The sequence below is a fragment of the Myxocyprinus asiaticus genome, chromosome 46 (genome assembly GCF_019703515.2).
Source record: "Myxocyprinus asiaticus isolate MX2 ecotype Aquarium Trade chromosome 46, UBuf_Myxa_2, whole genome shotgun sequence".
NCBI classification, from domain to species: domain Eukaryota; kingdom Metazoa; phylum Chordata; class Actinopteri; order Cypriniformes; family Catostomidae; genus Myxocyprinus; species Myxocyprinus asiaticus.
In genome coordinates this window covers 24,736,464-24,756,576 of record NC_059389.1, presented here as the reverse complement: position 1 = coordinate 24,756,576, position 20,113 = coordinate 24,736,464, and the positions used below count along the sequence as shown (strand labels likewise).

The window sequence follows — 20,113 nt, the reverse complement described above, 5'->3', positions numbered from 1 at the left end:
CAATGTTTGCTGATATAGATAAACAATAATTCAAAATGTAATAGGCCTAATCAAAATAGTTATAAACATTATAAATTAAATATAATAATTCAGATAAAGACATTGCATTATTGCTGCAAACAAGAAAAGCATTTCCAAAAGTGGATTAAGAAGTCAATATAGTATATGTTTTATTTCCATATATCATTGAACAATAAGCCTGTCATTGGCCTACAGTCCAAAGCATCTATTTTGCAAGTGAGTTTGTCAATGGCTACATTTACATAGACACCAGAAAGTGGCGTATTGCATGAAAGCGGGTTATTGCAAGAAAGCAGTGTTCTCATTTACGTGAACCATATAAGCGGCGTACTCTTCACTCCCGTATTCATGCGGCTCGGTCATTAAGCAGCTTTCTCCACAGCAATGCAGTTTCCCCGCGATGCTTGTGTAAATTACAAACATGGTATCTGAGGAAGACTTCACTCTTTTATTATCCATTGATTTGCATTATTTCCAAATATTCCAGAGTTGTTGCTGTGTTTGTTTCCTTAACTTTCCATTGCGATATGCAGTGGAACTGCGCTGCAAAAGTGGGGTCTCCCTCTTACATAAAACTCTGGAATTCCCTCAGTGTACCAGCGCATACATGTAAACAGTCGATATTTTACATTGGTGTGTATAAATGGGTATAGTTTATAGTGTATGTGCTTTTCCGACTGTAGACCCAGAAGTGTTGAATTCTTTCTGCTGTATTGACTTGTTGTTGGGCTCCATCCTATGACGAAATAAAAAACGCTGCTTATGTGTATACATGGCCACATTATGCCGCGTTCTCCGGGTGAAACCTAGGTGTGTTAAACCACTTTTTCTTAATCCCTTAAATGGCGTAAGGAAATTGACGTTCTCGTTTACATGATGTTTCAGAATGCCTCTTTCTGCAAAAACCTTGGAATAAACAGTTTTCTTAAGTGCATGTAAACATGGTCAGTGTGTCAGAAGTAGATTTAAGGGCTGTCCTCATAAGACGCGTTCTTGTATCCGTCTGCGTTAATTGTGTTAGTCTATATACACGTGCGTCAGATGGATGCTTTTGGGGCATCTCAAATGCTTCACATTTTTAGAGAACAGTGCAGCAGCTCACAGTAAATTTTTTATTTGGTGTCTATGACTTCAATTTACAGTCCTACCACTCACAGACAGCATTAGTCACTGGAATCGGTCACGAAAATGAGTGAGCAGTGTGTTTGAACTCCACGGTTGGAGGCAGACACTATATTTGTATATAAACAAATATAGGACTGAGTGAGCGCTTTCCAACTGTGTTACTGTTAATTGAGCGTTCAAAGTTCCCTTTTTTCTTTCTCTGTTTGTTTCTCAAGGTTCTAAGAGGACCGCAGCTCATCGCCGTGGCGTCAGCCGATGGGACGAGCGGCGTCGACACATCTCCTCTACAAGCTAACGACATTCAGGTGCAATACGTCCAGCTTGGAGCGGTCACCGACCACACCGGCACAGTACAAGTGAGTGTGTCATGTTTTCCTTGATCTTTTTAGAGAAGAGTTCATTGTACTATGAAAAAATACTGTGACTTTCAGAACTCAAAACATCCGTTCAAGTCCACGAAATGCATTTGTCGAATCTAAGCAGCAAAAAAACATGTTCTGTACTTCCACAACTTTACATGCCAATGAGCACATTTACGTGCACGATCTAACAGCGATTATGTTTATGAAGATAATAACATGTACACTCCTGGGCAAAAAAAAGTTGATTGACAGGAGAGGGGCGGTGCTTCACTGCTGCCGGGACGCATTCAAGACGGATTAGCATTTACACCTCAAATGCGATCTGGTCACAAAACGTTTTAGACCCCGTTTAGACCTGTATTTAACTGACACATTTCTGGGTGTACAAAATTGCTTATGACAAGCCTGTAGCCATTGAGAAATGACTGTGTAAAAGATCACAATATTTCAACGTTTTGAAACACTGACTCTGGCTCTAAATCCCAAGAAATCTGCTTTCAAAAATCAGAATAAACTCCAGAGGCATCCAAATCGCGTTGTATTCAGTAGTGATCACCTCAGCAACTCGTGTGAAATGTCTCGAACTCATCTGTGAATTCGCTGTTATTCCTCCTCCTACGAAATGTAAATTCAAGTCAGCTGGTCTGTAACCAAGGAAGTTTGGGTTAAGGAATGGGAGTTTTGGAGGAAAACAGCTGAAAATATATATACCTTTTCATCTCTGCATTAGCTGCTTTGATGGCAGGTTTGTGTACATGACACTTGAAGGGGCGGGGTTAAAACTGACTTACTTATATGTATTAATTGCTCCCTCTTGTGGACTGAGGAAACCAGTGCTGACTTTAATTGGAATTTAGGTAATATTTAAGGTAAAAATTCAAATATAGTTTCTCAGTCCTGTTGACAGCCCTATCGGGATTTATTTTTAAAATTTTTAACAAACGAAGAACTTATGATAATGTATGTAAATTTGTCAAACCTTATTCTTGGCTGTGTGTAGCACCTGCTACTCTGCATATCTTTGAAGTATTCCAATGTTAGAAATTAGTTTCTGAAAAACTGTATATAAGGTTCCTGGCCATTTCTCTCAGATCTTCACAGTTGAATTAAAAACTACAGTATATTGGACATGACAGCTAACCCGCAGCCAGTGTTTGAGCACTGGAGCACAGTGATCAGCACTATTGCTAATTTTACATGGGATGGGGGCATTTCCTAAAGGTGCAGCAGCAAAACTAGTGAAATTGGAAAGACAACGATCACAATTACAAATGTTTTGTGAAAATTAATGATGGATGAACACGATGGGTGAAGGCATGTGTGGGGACGACCAGAGATACATTACCGAATTTTAAAAGACTTGTGTCGCAGTGATGAAATGCATTGGCCTTGCAGCTTCGGAAACTGCGCAAACCTGATTTCAACATGATACAAAACAAGAAAAAATATTGGAAGAACCTGACAGTAACTAGGTGCAAATTTTACTATGGAACAGAACTCTGAAAGGAGTTTCTTTCACTTCAAGGAGTTGAGGAAATTCATCACTATTGCTCATTTCACATGCAAAGAGGGTGTTTCTTAAAGACACAGCAGCAAAAAAACAGAATTTTGTGCCAGATAGAGTGGTGGAAATGTTAATGGAAAAACTAATATATGCTTTTGCTTTATTTATTATGCTTTTTAGTACTATTATCAGTGGTTCACAGGGGAAAAGTAAAAAATATAAAAGAGGAATATTTTGACTGCTTTAGTGTTTTTATCTGTTGCTTAGAACCACAACAGTTTTATTTCAGGAAGGAATGTTCTCTGTCTCAAAAAGACCACCAACTTCACACAGGTGTCGTCTAGGTGGAGATCCAAGTGTTGAGCTACAGGGACACTAGTCTGCATGTTGAATTTCATCTCTGAAAACTGTGACATATGATGGGCACCCATGCTGTGCCATTTTTGAGTAGTGGCCAAATGGCAAGAGACATTTGGTGACATTTCAAACAATATCTGACTCTCTTGCCATGTGTTTTTTCTAGAAACCGCGGGCAGCAAATTTAACCTGCTCGAGCTCTCACTTCTGCTAATCAGCAGCCCAGATCAGTTTGTTTTTCCTCCGAAATTTAAATAGCCGCTAGTTGTCCTTTTCCCCCTGTCTATTTTCTCATTTTTATCCCTCTCTTCCATCTCTAGCTCTCTCTTTCTCTCTCTGTCAAATCATCAACATGTTCATACCCTCCTTGATCTGTATATTTACTCTAATCACTTCCCCATGATGCCGTTACCAGATTTCAGAGACGCTTCATGGCATGCACACATACTCAAACACACTTTTTGGTTTGAGAGTTGTTACAGGTCACCACATTTACCCAGCTGCACTCACATGAAACTTCATGCTAGTTTTTGAAAGGGGTTCAGGACAGAGTATGTGAGTGCAGTGGTGCTGCAGCAATTTCCTCTCAGTGCCCAAAGCATTTCGCTCCAACTCCACTCCAGGTTTTTTTTTCCCCCGCTCTTTGAAGTGAAAGAAACTCCATTCCGAGTTTGCTCCGTATGAAAATTTGCACCACAAAATTGTGATTTTCCAATGCATCACAATCTTCAATTGAACGATCTTGATACCAATTCTTAAACCCCTAGATAGATTTTTCACTCTGAGTGGAAGCCCTCTACAATGCGATTAAATCACTTGCATATGTGAACAAATTTCACACTATGAAAAAATTGTCTATTCTTAGTCATTTTTAGCCAGAGAATGTCTTCCATATGTAGGCAAAATGGATATTATAACTTATATACAATATATACAAATGAATCAGAATAGAATCAAAATGGAATCAAATTGAGTACTTATGAATCTGAATAGAAACAAATCTGGAAATCTGTATTGAGTCCGCTCACATAATTTTGTTCAGAAACATATGCACACTATAAACCTCCCGAGACATTGGCACTGTATTTAGATGGATGCATTCTGTGTTTAATTCGAAACGAATGATGACAGACATTTCACTGTCCTTTGTTGTGGACCAGCCCTCAATTTTTTGAGAATTTGTTCACCAAGCACTCCAGAAACACTCATGCTACTAACACGCACCACCAGTGTGGCTTTTGTGAATGGGAATGTCAGCTATTTGGTAACAGGGAGGAGAGCTAGGCCTTTACCACAGTTGCCTTTAAAGTGGTTAGGCTGGTACAACCAAAACCTTTTTTAGAGGGAGACCTCTGGGCGCTTTTGGTTTAAATATTCTTAAAGGTAATTTTCTGCTTAGCATAATTCTTTGCTAATGCTTTATGAAACCAAAGAAAACGTTAACAATATGTTGTTCTGATTCAATTTTCAACTCAGTTTTGAGGATTCCGTGAAGCTTCTGTTTGAATATTTTCACGTGTTTGTATGACGCAAAACACGGAAGTGCCTTCAACCACAATTATTAATGGTAAGACGATATGGTTATCTAACGATTCAGTTCAATTCACAATATGAGGTTTACGGTTCAAAATAATTTAGATTCGATATAACAACATGTAAATGACAAAGTCTGACAGAAAAAAGTGTTTATTTTTTAGAAACATGTTTGAGCAAAATGCTCATAGATTGAAGTTCTGTGATATGCAATATAAATTATAAAATTTTAAATAATAAGTGTTTTTCATATACCTTTCTCTATAAGAAAAGATCACAAACAAATAAACCTGGCTACATTCAGGCTGATCAGGTGCAGGACAAGCAATGTAACTGAATGGAACATGTCCTGAAAAAAATATAATGGTTTGCAATCAAAACTCCTCTGTAACATGCAAGGAACAGCTGTACTTGTTTCTATCACTTCCTTTGGAATAATGTAATGAAATTGCATATATAATAATGATATGAGCTGTCACTGTTTTATATAATGTGTACAATTTATAAGTATTCACACTGAGTTTACATTCATTTGTATAAAAAGCGCTAAAACGATACTGTCTCTTTGAACGATGGCAGTTCAGCGAGCATTTTTTGCTTCAGAGAAGAGTTGCATGGTTTCTATAAGGCCTGCACCCCTGAATCTTCTCTTTACTGTTGTGCATGAAACTGATGTTGAGCGGGTAGAATTCAATGAAGCTGTCAGCTGACGACATGTGAGGCTTCTATTTCTCAAACTAGAGACTCTGATGTACTTATCCTCTTGTTTAGTTGTACATCTGGGCCTTCCACATCTCTTTCTGACCTTGTTAGAGCCAGTTGTCCTTTGTCTTTGAAGACTGTAGTGTACACCTTTATATGAAATCTTTGGTTTTTTGGAAATTTCAAGCATTGTGCAGCCTTCATTCCTCAAAACAATGATTGGCTGATGAGTTTCTAGAGAAAGCTGTTGCATTTTTGACCTAATATTGACCTTAAGACACGCCAGTCTATTGCATACTGTTGCAACTCAAAAACAAACACAGAGACGATGTTAAGCTTCATTTAATGAACCAAATAGCTTTCAACTGTGTTTGATATAATGGCAAGTGATTTTCTAGTACCAAATTAGCAATTTAGCGTGATTACTCAAGAATAAGGTGTTGTGATGGCTGTTGGAAATGGGGCCTGTCAAGATAAGATCAAAAATGACTTTTTTCAAATAGTGATGGTACTGTTTTTTTACATTAGTAATGTCCTGACTATACTTTGTGATCAGTTGAATGTCACTTTGGTGAATTAAAGTACCAATTTCCTTCTGAAACAGCAACATTTTTACATTATTTCAAACTTTTGGCCGCCAGTGTATATGTGATTAAAATGGTTTCTTTCTACTTTTGATCAACATCTGATTGGGAAGAACAGAAAGGATATTAAAAGACACATTATTCAATGAATGTGGAGTGCGTGGATCTCATCTTTGATGGACTCACATTACACGGAAGAAACGTTACGTTTTAATTTCAAGATATTTTGAGCTTTTTTCAACAAAACAAAAGGCGATTTTACAGGTATTCCAGTAAATAAATTTCGCATAGCTAAATTTAAGCACTTCAAGAACCTTGTGTGAACCCAGTGAATAGCATAGAAAAAAACAACAGAGTGATTTTGATGTGTGATGAGTCATTTAATTTATGATCATACGGACAGAAAAAAATGTTGTAAATTTTGATATAGATAAAAATTTGCCTCGATATGGTTCATCGTTTATTTTGGTTTGTGATATTTAGATATATTTTCCTATCATTAACAATTCTGTGAGAAATTTAGATTTAATTTTTGGTTTAACAAATATTTTAACGGAATCCTCCGAAGTTAGTTGATATTGTTACGAGTGACGTTTTGGGCCACTGGATAAAAGTAAGTAAACTGACATTTGTTATATTTTTGGCATTTGTTGCCTTTATTTAATATGAAAGTTGAGAGAACGACAGGAAACAACAAGGGAAAAGAGGGAATGAGATTTAGAAAGGAACCAATGTTGGGATCTTAAACCCGGGTCAGCTGTGATGCCTCCGCAACAAATGTCGAAGCACTGCACACATTTGTTTTTAAGAGTTTGCTGACCATTTACACGCTGTGACTTGAAGAATAGCACATCCAATTTATTGGCACAGACATTTAAAAGTAATTTAATCACTCCCTTGATTAGTACTAACATTTGGTACTGCCCAGTAAATAGGGATGTGCCAAGGTGGTCGACTAATCGACTATTTGCCTAACAACTGAGTAGCAATTGAATCATCCCCTTGAGTAGTACTAACATTTGTTACCGCCCAGTAAATAGGAATGTGCCAGGGTGATCGACAAGTCATCTAGTCGATTGACTAGTAATTGAATCGCCCCCTTGAGTAGTACTAACATTTGTTACCACACAGTCACTAGGGATTTGCCAGGGTGGTCAACTAATCGACTAGTCGTCTAACGTCTGACTAGTAATTTAATCGCCCCCTTGAGTAGTACTAACATTTGTTACACCCTGTAACTAGAGATGTGCCAGGGTGGTCGACTTATCGACTAGTCGTCTAACAACTGACTAGTCGATTAGTGGGGTTGACTACTAACATAAATATTTTAAATGGTGGTGGTTTTAATGAGAGATGCAATTCTCAAATTAATTGAGGGTTAGGATTAGGGTTAACCCTAACTTCTTAGAGAGTTTTTGCGTGATGATAACTTGCTGTCCATCTTTTTAATTATTTAATGGTTTAGTCTGTTTATGCACTGTTATTACATGGCATTCTGATTGGTCAATGGTGCCATCTAGCGGTCTGATATCTCTGAATAACAACCACACATCCAGGGATTAAGATGAATTAGACCGGTCATCCGGTCTAATTCATATTGTGAGTCATCTTTCCTGCTTCTCGGATCACTTTGAAATCTCTACAAGTAAGCTAATAAAATAATTTCAGCTCAAATCAATGTTTTATGTCCATTTATTTGTTTATTTGGCCAGTAGTCTTGTAATAAGCTAGATAGTGAGCCGTCATTTTCACAAAATAAAGACCAACAGAATTCCGACACAAACTGGACGTGGATTTCAGCTGTTCAGCAACCTATTTCTTCTCACTTAATAACATAATTTCAGTGCAAATCAATATTTTATGTCCATTTAATCATTTATTTGGTTAATAACCATGTAATAAGCGGGATAATGTACAGTCAGCTGGTTGTTACTGCAAAATATGCAAAAATGTTATCGCTTTTGATTGCACAGCAAGGATCACCCTAAAGCACTCCAGTTACATTGAAGCATGTAAATCTGCATTCAGAATGCGCATAACTGGCTATGTGCCACTCTGAATTGGAGCCTTTTTCTTACTTTGAATAAGATGCTATAGTTATTTAGCCTATTTGTTTGTTGATTATCCTTAAGTCATCATGTTGAAGTGCTGCACTTTGCGTCCGTATATCCTTGTAAGAGGTTGGATCGTGATCACCTGACCATAACGGAGCCTAATTATACATTATTATCCTTAATGTTCGAACAACCAACCTTAGTCGTTCAAACAGTGGACCAACTAGTCTGTTAAGTACAGGACTGTGTACTTGCACTGCAGTGCCCAAGCATTCACATCTGTGGTTGTGTACTTGTGTAAACCATCTTCACAATGTTTCCCTCTTCCTTCTTTTTCAAGCACACTCTTTCACAGGATGTGCTGTACCGTGGCCAAATTGTTTGTAAAGCTTAAAAGTAGTCTAAATGTCTCAATGCTCCCTAAGCCTTGTTATTGGAATGACCTGCATCTTCCTCTTTCTCTCTCTCATGAATACACACACACAACATACTCGCATTTTGGCTGACCTTCAAATATGTAGCGTCTTATCTTTGTATAAGCAAGCTGTACCAAACCCATGGAAACCAGTTTGTGGGAAAACCTTGATGATTTCCTCCTCTACATACTTAACCAGACCCCATCAGAGGGCCTTAGATTTACCTCTAACCTCACTTGTTGACTTGCTTGGTGGTCTGGATACCTTCCAAATTGGTGCTGTAATTATACATCAAAGGAATTAAGGAAGATTGTTAATGGTGAAAACTTTGATGCTTGAGCAGAGTGTTGGATATGCAATGTTTGATGCAAATCAACACAGTAAACCTCTGCAAATTGATTATAGATAACTGCCATTTTGTGATAAACCACCTGTCAATGTGACATGGGAAATAAAACAAACAGCTGCTGAAGGATATGAATAATCGTTATGGCATGATCTTGCTGGAAAATATTGGACTGGGTTTAACAAGCTAACAGAGAGGAATACCTGCTTTTTTTGGTAACTAACTCACCGAAGTTTGTTGCATGTAAATTCATGCTCACATTTTACACTGACAGTGATTTGCAGCAGCAAAGTGACCAAAAGTTGACCAAAGAGTCTATTTTAGATGGCATGAACAACAAAGTTGGTGGCTATTGGTGATGCTACAAAGTTGAGTTTAACTTTATGCAAATGAGCAGCAATGCAATGCGGCTACTACAAATAGGAGTGCAGACAGTAAAATGTGATTTAACCATTGTCTGTGTTGAACGCCCCTTAAGAAAGTGTGTTGTCCTGATGTTATAGGTCATGAAGAGAGCATGTAGAAAAAGAACGCTTACAGTTATGCAAGAGCTTATACCGAGCTTCTTGAGATCGTTGAACCCTATCTAAACCGGTTTGATTCTATCTGGTTTTGTCAACCTGAAACTTACTCTGAAACTGTGAGTTTGTTCAACTAGCTTTTGTGCAACAGGCCACAGGAGTTTTTGTTCTAACCAGTTCTAACACAGCGTTTTGTGTCATTTAGTTTCTATAGAGCTCAAATCTTGGTCTTTTTCTCATTCATTTTTTATAAAGTACTTCATAAGAGTTCTAAGCCATGAACCAAACCAACCAGCTCCAAGGTGAATCTCAACATTACAGACTTTGATTTGAAGCAAAAAAGTTTTTGAATATCAGACAAAAAAACAAAAGTACAACACTGTGTACTTTAATGAGTTAATGAACTACAATCTCATGAAGCATTGAGAATAATATATTGCAAAATATTCATATATATATATACAAACATATAAGTAGTCTGAGAGTGTAAGGTGTTGCATTGCAACTCTCTTGATTGGTGGAGCTCTCTTGAGGATAATGGGTAGTGTAGTTCTTCACCAGGAGTTTCACTATTATTATTATTATTATTATTATTTTAAATGAAGTTGAAATAACATGGACTGATGGCTTTAACAGAAGCATTTACCATCGATAAACAACCTTCTGTGGTTAAACATTTATAAATTATTGTTAATAATCAGTTCCCCTAAGGCTAAAAATGATTTTTGTATATTAAACATCAAGCTGTATAGTAAACAAAAAATATTTTCTGATTGGTTACGATTGTGTTGCATCACACAACATTTTTGCTTTCAAATTATTTGTTGCCAAAAACTTTTCACATCGCACCTGGTTAGGATATGCACCTCGGTTTTGGTGCAAGAAATCTTGACTAACATTATAAGTGGACTTCAGGGGGAAAAAATGGTTAAAACAAACCCTTAAAAATGCACCCCTTAACCCTCATTAGCTAAGAATCCAAGAAATTACTTCAAATGCATAGCTTATTGACTAGGTTGCTTTTTGTTTTTAGCTCTTTTCAGCCACAGAATAGCTCAGTAATTAGACAAAATATTGTCAAGTTATTCACTTTAATTTTGAATCAAAATTGTTTCAGACAGCTGTCTGCTTGTGCCTCAAACAGATGATGCGAGGTCATAGCTCGCCATTCTGTGTGAATTTCAGGATTATTTAAATCACTTGCACAAAACATATGGTAGCGATTACACTTGCTTTTTTTTGTGAACACACCCCTTCATTTTTTCATTTTCTCTTTTTTTCTTCATTTAATAGTTTCCATATCACACATTTAATCAACAAAGATTAAAATCGACAAAAATAAAGAGACGTTTCTGGCCAAGATTTTCTGTTGTCTGTATAGTCTGACAGACCAAATGCTGCTAAAAAGTGTTTTTAAATTTTCTAAATTTTCATGTTCTTGAATGGAATAATACAGGAGGCACCCTGATAATTTAATCAATTTCATAAACTGACCCAACTTTGGTGCCCTCTTGTGGAGCTGCAGGAAACTGTCCCTTGAGGACCTTGCTCTTGCCACCTTAGATGAAAAGCACAGTCTGAGAGTGTCTTGTATCAGTTCGGCTGTGTTTTAAGACTCTTGGCACATCTGGGCCATGCCCTTACATACGGAGTTAGTCTTTGCATCGTGCAGGTGTGCAGCATGTTCCCCTGCTGTGTGTTGGGAAAGGAATGACTCACTCGACAAACTCTGATGTGACTCATCCTTCTTTGTCTCCACTCTTCATCACTCCCTCTATGTTTTTTGAGGGAGTGTTTTTATTTGGATGACTGAGATAAAGCGTAGCCTTAACCTGACCCCTTACTTTTGCTCTTTTTCTGTCTTTTGTTGTTTTCGTGTTTTTTGTTTTGGTTGTATCAATCTGTACCTGTCAAAGTTTTATTTGTGTCTGCTGTCACTGCCTCCATCAATATTTTTAAAGACCCCATGAAATCAAAATTGGGAGTTTTGTGGCTTATAGTCCAACTTTGAGGCCAGCTACACTCACTGAACACTATGGTCCTAATAAATTGCCCGACGGGGTCTTCTGCTGTTGTAGCCCATCCTACTCGAGGATCGACATGTTATGCATTTTGAGATGCTATTCTGCTCACTACAATTGTACAGAGTGGTTATCTGAGTTATCGTAGCCTTTCTCTCAACTCGAACCTGTCTGGCCATTCTCTGTTGACCTCTCTCATCAACAAGGCATTTCCGTCCACAGAACTGCTGCTCACTGGATGTTTTTTGTTTTTGGCACCATTCGGAGTAAATTCTAGAGACCGTTGTGTGTGAAAATCCCAGGAGATCAGCAGTTACAGAAATACTCAAACCAGTCCATCTGACACCAACAATCATGCCACAGTCCATATCGCTGAGATCATATTTTTTCCACATTCTGATGGTTGATGTGAACATTAACTGAAGCTCCTGACTGGTATCTGCATGATTTTATGCATTGCACTGCTGCAACACGATTGGCTGATTAGATAATTGCATGAATAAGTAAGTAATGACAATGCCCCTACCACTAATATTACCTGACCCGACCTGCAATAGCAAGCAGCAAATCACGGTTCATGGCTGTGTTGTAAACTGAAGGCTATATATTTAAAAAAAAAAAAAAAAAAGGGATGAGCCCTTTAATATGTCCCATCCTAACTTCTTGTTATGTGAACAAAGGGGGAAAAAAGTGCTTGCGATTTAATGGGGTTTCTAAAGGGGTCATATCACGAAAACTTCATGCACAATAATGATAATACAATTAAAAAAAATTATGTTTAAAGTAGTTTAGATGGAGTTTAGCATGCAATACCACATGACAGTTTAAACTGAGTGGACATTTTATAGCTCTAAGGCTAACAATTAGCATTTGACCTTCAAGTCCCTTGATGTAATTTGTATTATCTACATAAATTCAAAACACAAATGGAGACAACTAGAGCTAATAACGATTATTTTTATTATCGAGTAATCTGTAGATTATTATTATTATTTTTCGATTAATAGGATATAAAGCCACATTTTATTTCCACTGTGTAAATATTTTATATAAAACAACCAAATATAAATATGATTATTGCTCATTGTGTGCAAAATAGGTTTTGAATTGTTACAGTATAAATTGCTATAGCTTTTCTCATTATCCCAAAAAAAAAAAAAAAAAAAAAAAAAAAAAAAACAGTTTGGATGTAGCAGGAGAATGTATATAGATTATAAATGATACATTGGCAGCCAAACGTTTGGAATAATGTACAGATTTTGCTGTTTCGGAAGGAAATTGGTACTTTAAAAGATTCATCTGATCACAAAGTATAGTCAGGACATTACTGATGTAAAAATCATCTCCATCACTATTTGAAAAAAGTCATTTTTGATCAAATCTAGACAGGCCCCATTTCCAGCATCCATCACTCCAACACCTTATCCTCGAGTAATCATGCTAAATTGCTAATTTGGTACTAGAAAATCACTTGCCATTATATCAAACACAGTTAAAAGCTATTTGGTTCTTTAAATGAAGCTTAACATTGTCTTTGTGTTTATGAGTTGCCACAGTATGCAGTATACTTATGACTGGCATGTCTTAAGGTCAATATTAGGTCATAAATTGTAAAAAAAGAAACGGCTTTCTCTAGAAACTTGCCAGTCAATCATTGTTTTGAGGAATGAAGGCTATAGAATGCTTGAAATTGCCAAAAAACTGAAGATTTCATACAAAGGTGTACACTACAGTCTTCAAAGACAAAGGACAACTGGCTCTAACAAGAACAGAAATAGATGTGGAAGGCCAGATGTACAACAAAACAAGAGGATACATACATCAGAGTCTCTAGTTTGAGAAATAGACGCCTCACATGTCCTCATCTGACAGCTTCATTGAATTCTACCCGCTCAACACCAGTTTCGTGTACAACAGTAAAGAGAAGACTCAGGGGTGCAGGCCTTATGGGAAGAATTGCAAAGAAAAAGCCACTTTTGAAACAGAAAAACAAAAAGAAAAGGTTAGAGTGGACAAAGAAACACAGACATTGGACAACAGATAATTGGAAAAGAGTGTTATGGATCTTAACCCCATTGAGCTTTTGTGGGATCAGCTAGACTGTAAGGGGCGTGAGAAGTGCCCGACAAGACAGTCACATCTATGGCAAGTGCTACAGGAAGTGTGGGGTGAAATGTCACCTGAGTATCTGGACAAACTGACAGCTAGAATGCCAAGGATCTGCAAAGCTGTCATTGCTGCACGAGGAGGATTTTTTGATGAGAACTCTTTGAAGTAGTTTAAGAAGTTCAGAATTTTTTTTCTTTCAGATTTTAATAGTAATTTTTCACATTATTAATGTCCTGACTATACGTTGTGATCAGTTGAATGCCACTTTGTTGAATAAAAGTACCAATTTCTTTCCATAAGAGCAAAATCTGTACATTATTCCAAAATTTTGGAACAAACGTTATCCCTTTTCTCCCCCATTTGGAATACCCAATGTGCTCTAAGTCCGGGAGGCGGAGGATGAATCTCAGTTGCCTCCGCATCTGAGACCGTCAATCTGCACATCTTATCACCCACGGAGACATAGCACGTACGGAGGCTTCACGTTATTCTCTGCGGCATCCATGCACAACTCACCACATGCCCCACTGAGAGCGAACCACATTGTAGCAACCACGAGGAGGTTACCCCATGTGACTCTACCCTCCCTAGCAACCGGGCCAATTTGGATGCTTAGGAGACCTGGCTGGAGTCACTCAGCATGCCCTGGATTCGAACTCGCGACTCCAGGGGTGGTAGTTAGCGTCTTTACTCGCTGAGATACCCAGGCCCCCGTTTTTCCAAACTTTTGGCCGCCAGTGTAAATGCTAAGAAAGAAAAAACAAAACCACAAACTATTTGTTAACTCGTAAGAAAGTGGCGCCACATACGGAGGTTCTCCACGCCACAGCACACATCAAACAGTTCAATAATACAGTTCATTGTCAATGATTTTCATTACTGATTATCAATTTTTTCGATTAGTTGTTGCAGCATTACAGACCATTGTTAAGGCTAAAACATACTCTATGCAAGTATGTCAATGCAGAAACCTCTAGCTTTGCAAGCTCGATTTCGTGCATTGTTGCATTCCAAAATGTGCAAATCATTAACGTTCCCATAAGGGGCACTATAGTGGACATTAGTTTGAACTGTCCGCTTCTACAATGAGTTTTCTCCTTCAAGCCAACTACTGTAATGGTAGAGCAATTGAATATAATGGTGGTACAACAGTTTGAAGAGAATATTTCTGAGCATGTAATTTAAAGTCTATTTATTTGTACCAATTTACCTGAATAAAAACACATCCAATTAAATGGAACAGACTTTTGAAGGTAACTCTATCACCCCCCTGAGTACTAAGGTTTGTTACCGCTACAGTAACGCAAGAATGCATGTTAAGCATGTTCAACCGTACCGCGCTCGCATTTTACTTGCATAAATTATGTTTCTGGCCATAAAATCCAAAAAATAAGAGCAGTTACGACAGTAAAAAATTATACCTAGTTACAATGGTGATTTTTTTAAAACAGAGTATTGTACTGGGCTTCATGAATTAGGTACCCAACCTCTCAAAAAGCAGGCTTTGTAGACATTTTGCTGTACTTGATGAAACTTTGGAGATTAACTACCATATTCTGTGATTCGTATTTAGACAAGTAATCTAAAAGACAAAAGACCCAGATGATATAATTCCAGATGTTTTTTTTTTTTTTGTTTGTTTTTTTTTTTCAGTTTGGAATGCCCAATTCCCAATGTGCTTTTAAGTCCTCATGGTTGCGTAGTGATTCGCCTCAGTCCGGGTGGCGGAGGATGAATTCCAGTTGCCTCCACGTCTGAGATCGTCAACCCGCGCATCTTATCACGTGGCTTGTTGAGGGCGTTGTCACGGAGACATAGCGCGTGTGGAGGCTTCATGCCATCCACCGCGGCAACCACACTCAACTCACCACGCGCCCCACCGAGAACGAACCACATTATAGCGATCACGAGGAGGTTACCCCATGTGGCTCCACCATCCCTAGCAACCGGGCCAATTTGGTTGCTTAGGAGACCTGGCTGGAGTCACTCAGCACGCCCTGGGTTTCGAACTAGCGAACTCCAGGGGTGGTAGTAAGCTACCCAGGCCCCCTCAGATGCTTTTTTTATTATTTTATTTTGGCAACTTAATTTAATTATTTAGATTAATTTATTAATTAATTATTTAATTTAATGAGATAAAAAAAAAAAAAAGTTTATTATTGACAAAAAGCACATTGTTCATCATGAAATTGCAGATGTATTTAAATATATGTTTTACGAAGGGATAGAGAAAACCTAATTTCATATGAATTACCCAGCCACTTTAAAGCTCTTTCATTCTGTTTTCTCAGGCAGAAACTCTGACTCCTGCGCTGCAGGCGGAGATTGATGTGAAGGAAACCATTCAGCTCCAACAAACGGAGAACGGAGAGGTGGTCCAGATCCAGATGCCCGTCAACACCGTCGGCACTTGAGATGCTCACGCAAACGTAATCACAAATATTCAGAGAGAACATGGAGCTGGTTGAAACCAAGAAAACTGGGTGCCCAAGCTCTCTAATTCTCAAAGAAACCCCTCATCTCCAGTCAACAATTATTGGCAAAATCCAAGTAAAGCAAATGTGATTTTTTTTTGTAATGTGACAGCTCTTTTGGAAACTACTTGCAGTACCCCACCCATTACTGTAATAGCAGCTACTCTGCTATATGCAATGTTTGCTTCATTGCTGGCTGATCAAATCTCTCTGGCTCTTGTCATAGTGTGAAGCAACATGGAACAAAAAGACTTTTTCCTTTTTGGCCATCTTTGCAGTACCTCTTAAGCAAAGAACAAGCATGCTCAACTAGATATTCGAGCAGACTGTCAAACTGTCGGGGTTTAAACTGATCATGTAAAGTCCAATTTCTATAAACTCTCCTTGTGTCATTTTTCTAGTACAAGCATCTTTTGTCAGATATGCTTTGATTAATAACCCTAGATTTTTCAGTTCTCCTTTTGTTTTTTTGTTTTTTTTGTGTGTGTGTATGTGTTGGTGTGGTGTTTGGGGAATATTTATGGACCGCCCCTTCTCTCTCATCAATATTTGATTGTTTCATATTGGTTTAGCCCAATATTTAGTTTCCCATACCTTTATTGTACAAAAAAACTACTGAAGGTTTTGTAGAGCAGTTTACTAAAACACAGCAAAAATGTGATAAAGAGCTGTTAATGTAGTATATGAATTATGTACTTTTCATATATATTATATTTGTGTATGATAGATTTGTTCAAATTGAATAAATGACTGTTGTTTCCATGTATAGTATCCTGAGTTGTCTATGACAGTAACTGTAAAAATATCTGCCAGACCAAACCTAGTAGGACCAAAGTCCCTTTCAAGGCAAGTCAGTCCACTCTGCAGCCATCTTGGGAATGCTTCCCTTGCAGCTATTTTCTATGGATACAAGTACAGGTCCTATCTACTTGAATAGAGGAAAGACCGAAATCTAAACGGCTGGTCAAGATTATGGTCAAATCACATTTCAAAACAGCAGTAAAATCTGACAACAATGGTATCATATATTGTGCTTCTTTAGCTCAGATCATGCAAAAAACACTATTTTTCAGGCTGGTCCAGCTAATTCTCGAGTTAACTGACAGGCGATGTCTGTATCTAAAAGGAGATTGGCTCTTGTACCTGTAAGGCAGGACTTCCTTTTTTACATTGAGCATATTGGGCATTCCAATTTCTCCCATTGATTTTAATATAAATGGTAAATGGTCTGCACTTATATTGCGGCTTTTTTTTTAACCTTAGCGGTCCCAAAGTGCTTTACACTGTGACTCATTCACCCATTCACACACACACTCACACACCAATGAAGGCAGAGCTGCCATGCAAGGCGTTAGCGTGCCATTGGGAGCAACTTAGTACTCCGTCTCAGGCTAATTACAGTGGCAAGAAAAAGTATGTGAACCCTTTGGAATTACCTTCATTTATGTATAAATTTGTCTTAAAATCTGGTTGGATCTTCATCTAAGTTATAATAATGAGCAAACACAATTTGTTTTAACTTTAACACACAAATTATTTTATTGGTCTTTTACACATTGAATACAATATTCAAACATTCACGGGTGGGGGGGATGGGGGTGGTGAGTCGTGTGGCGCCATGCGAGGGTCGGACGTGTGAACGGCAAGCTCTGTGCACTTTGTTAGTTTTTAATACTTTTTGTGTCATAAGCCGGTGAGATTCGATACACCCTGTTCAATAACTGTTCTATGAAGACAAAATGTCAAAGAATTAAAAATCCTCAGGCTCTGGAGACATTAAAAGACACTTACATGCTCAAGCTGATACCCCTGACAGGGCCGCAGACCAGGGACTAGTTTGGACAGTGCGGCGGGAGAGATTCAGTGTCAACTGTTGAGCATGTCTACAATGTTGGCGAAGGTCGTAGCTGACTTGGAGGATCTTGCTGTAATATGTCAATCGATCACTGCCATGGAGACTAAATTCTCTGAGTTGGTTACAAGAATGGGGGACGTTGAGAAACGGATAAATTATCTCGAGTCATCGGAGAGGGAATTAGCTGCTAACCCGCTAGCGACCAAGATAGACTTGGAACGCATTTGGGGAAAAGTGGGAAGACCTTGAGAATCATAATCGGCGAAACAATGTCTGAATTGTTGGAATTCCTGAGAACGAAGAAGGCAGAGATATGGTGAAATTCTTAGATGAGCTCTTCCCGAGTCTGCTTGACATAACAGGCCATAAGCTAGAAATTGAGCGAGCTCACAGAGTTCCAGCTCGGAGAGGGAGACAGGCCCCGATCAATTCTGGCCAAATGTTACACGAGGCGAGGAGTAAAGGAAGGCTTTCTTGGGAGAACGACAGCATTTTCTTGTTCCCAGACTTTGCGAATTCGACAAGAGAGAAACATGATCGATTCAAGGAATGTAAGATACTCTTACATCAATGGAAGGTCGCTTTTGCACTGATGTTCCCAGCCAAATTGAGAATAGATTCTAAGGATGGCCGCAAAATATTTACGTGCCCACAGCAAGCAATGTCCTTCATAAAGTCAGTGGAATGAGTAGGTTATTGTGTGATTCTCAAGTTGCAGCCAAGTGAACCTGACTCACTGAACATTCACTTGACCATCCGAGGAAGCTAGGCGCCTTTTTTATTTCTTTTTGTGTTGGTTCTGCCTAGCAGCTGGAGTTTGTTTTGTGGAATAACTCTCCTTCAAGAAACTTTTGCATCGACGGAGGGTCGGTTTTGCACTGAAGTTCCCAGCTAGGTTGAGAATAGATGCTAAGGATGGCCGCAAAGTATGTACTTGTCCCCAACATGCATTGTCCTTCATAAAGTCAGTGGAGTAAGTCATTGTGTGTCCACTAATCCACTAATGTTGGAATGTGGTCTTTATAATTTTATTTTTAACACACAATCTACTTTTTCTCATATGTCAAAATGTTAATATGGGTGGATTGTCTCTCTCCACGTGGAATGTGAATGGGTTGAGGCACCCCATAAACAGAAGGAAGGTTATTTCTTTTCTTAAACATAAGAAATATGATATAGTGTTTCTTCAAGAAACGCATCTTTCCCCGCAAGAAGCTGAAAAATTTGGGAAGATATGGGTGGACATGTTTTCTTTTGTGCGGGCTCAAGAAAGAGCAAGGGAGTCATTATATTGGTAAATAAACATTTAAAATGTCTCAAACAGATTAAAGATAAATTAAGGAGAGTCATTATTGTTTTAGCAGAAATTCAGGGGCAAAGTCTGATTTTGGCTAATATTTACGCACCTAACGCTGATGATCAGAGGTTTTTTTATAGATCTTGAAGGGAAGTCACTGGCACCCCTCATGATATCAAATCAAATCAAATCAAATCACTTTATTGTCACACAGCCATATACACAAGTGCAATGGTGTGTGAAATTCTTGGGTGCAGTTCCGATCAACATAGCAGTCGTGACAGTGATGAGACATATACCAATTTACAATAACATCAAATTAACACAACGCAATTTAAACATCTGTTATACATAATTAAACTCGACTTAAAACATCAAATTAACACAACACAATTTAAACATCTGTTATACATAATTACATTCAACTTAAAACATCAAATTAACACAACACAATTTAAACATCTGTTATACACATAATTACACTCAACAATATACAAATAATAACATACACTGTACAGTATACAATATGCAGTTTTCTTTTTTTTTTTTTTTTTTGTTTGTTTTTTACTATATAGATACTATATAGATACACATTATTCAATAAAAATTAAAATATATATGAAAAAAGTATATATATAGAATGTACAGTATTGTACTGTATTGACATTCAGGCTGTCGGTTGATAGTCAGTTGTTAAGAGAGACATAATATAATGACAGTAATATAATTTATGACAGTCCGGTGTGAGATAAAAGAGTAATAAAGTGCAGGGCTGATGTATTTTGATCGTGGGAGATCAAGAGTTCAAAAGTCTGATTGCTTGGGGGAAGAA

General features: G+C 37.9%; 1 protein-coding gene across 3 annotated transcripts in view; it reads left to right on the top strand.

Annotated features, from left to right (window-relative positions):
* Positions 1-16,912, top strand: part of LOC127435664 (protein BANP) — a 75,210-nt gene extending 58,298 nt beyond the window's left edge. For 2 of the 3 annotated variants that reach the window (XM_051689301.1, XM_051689303.1), the window contains exons 12-13: positions 1,362-1,502; positions 15,947-16,911. In XM_051689301.1, the coding sequence (XP_051545261.1) occupies positions 1,362-1,502; positions 15,947-16,069 (264 nt within the window). In that variant the 3' untranslated portion in view covers positions 16,070-16,911. Of the gene's footprint in view, positions 1-1,361; positions 1,503-15,946 lie in introns of all 3 variants that reach the window. The other variant, XM_051689302.1, reaches the window with a different exon arrangement.
* Positions 16,913-20,113: the final 3,201 nt, after the last annotated feature.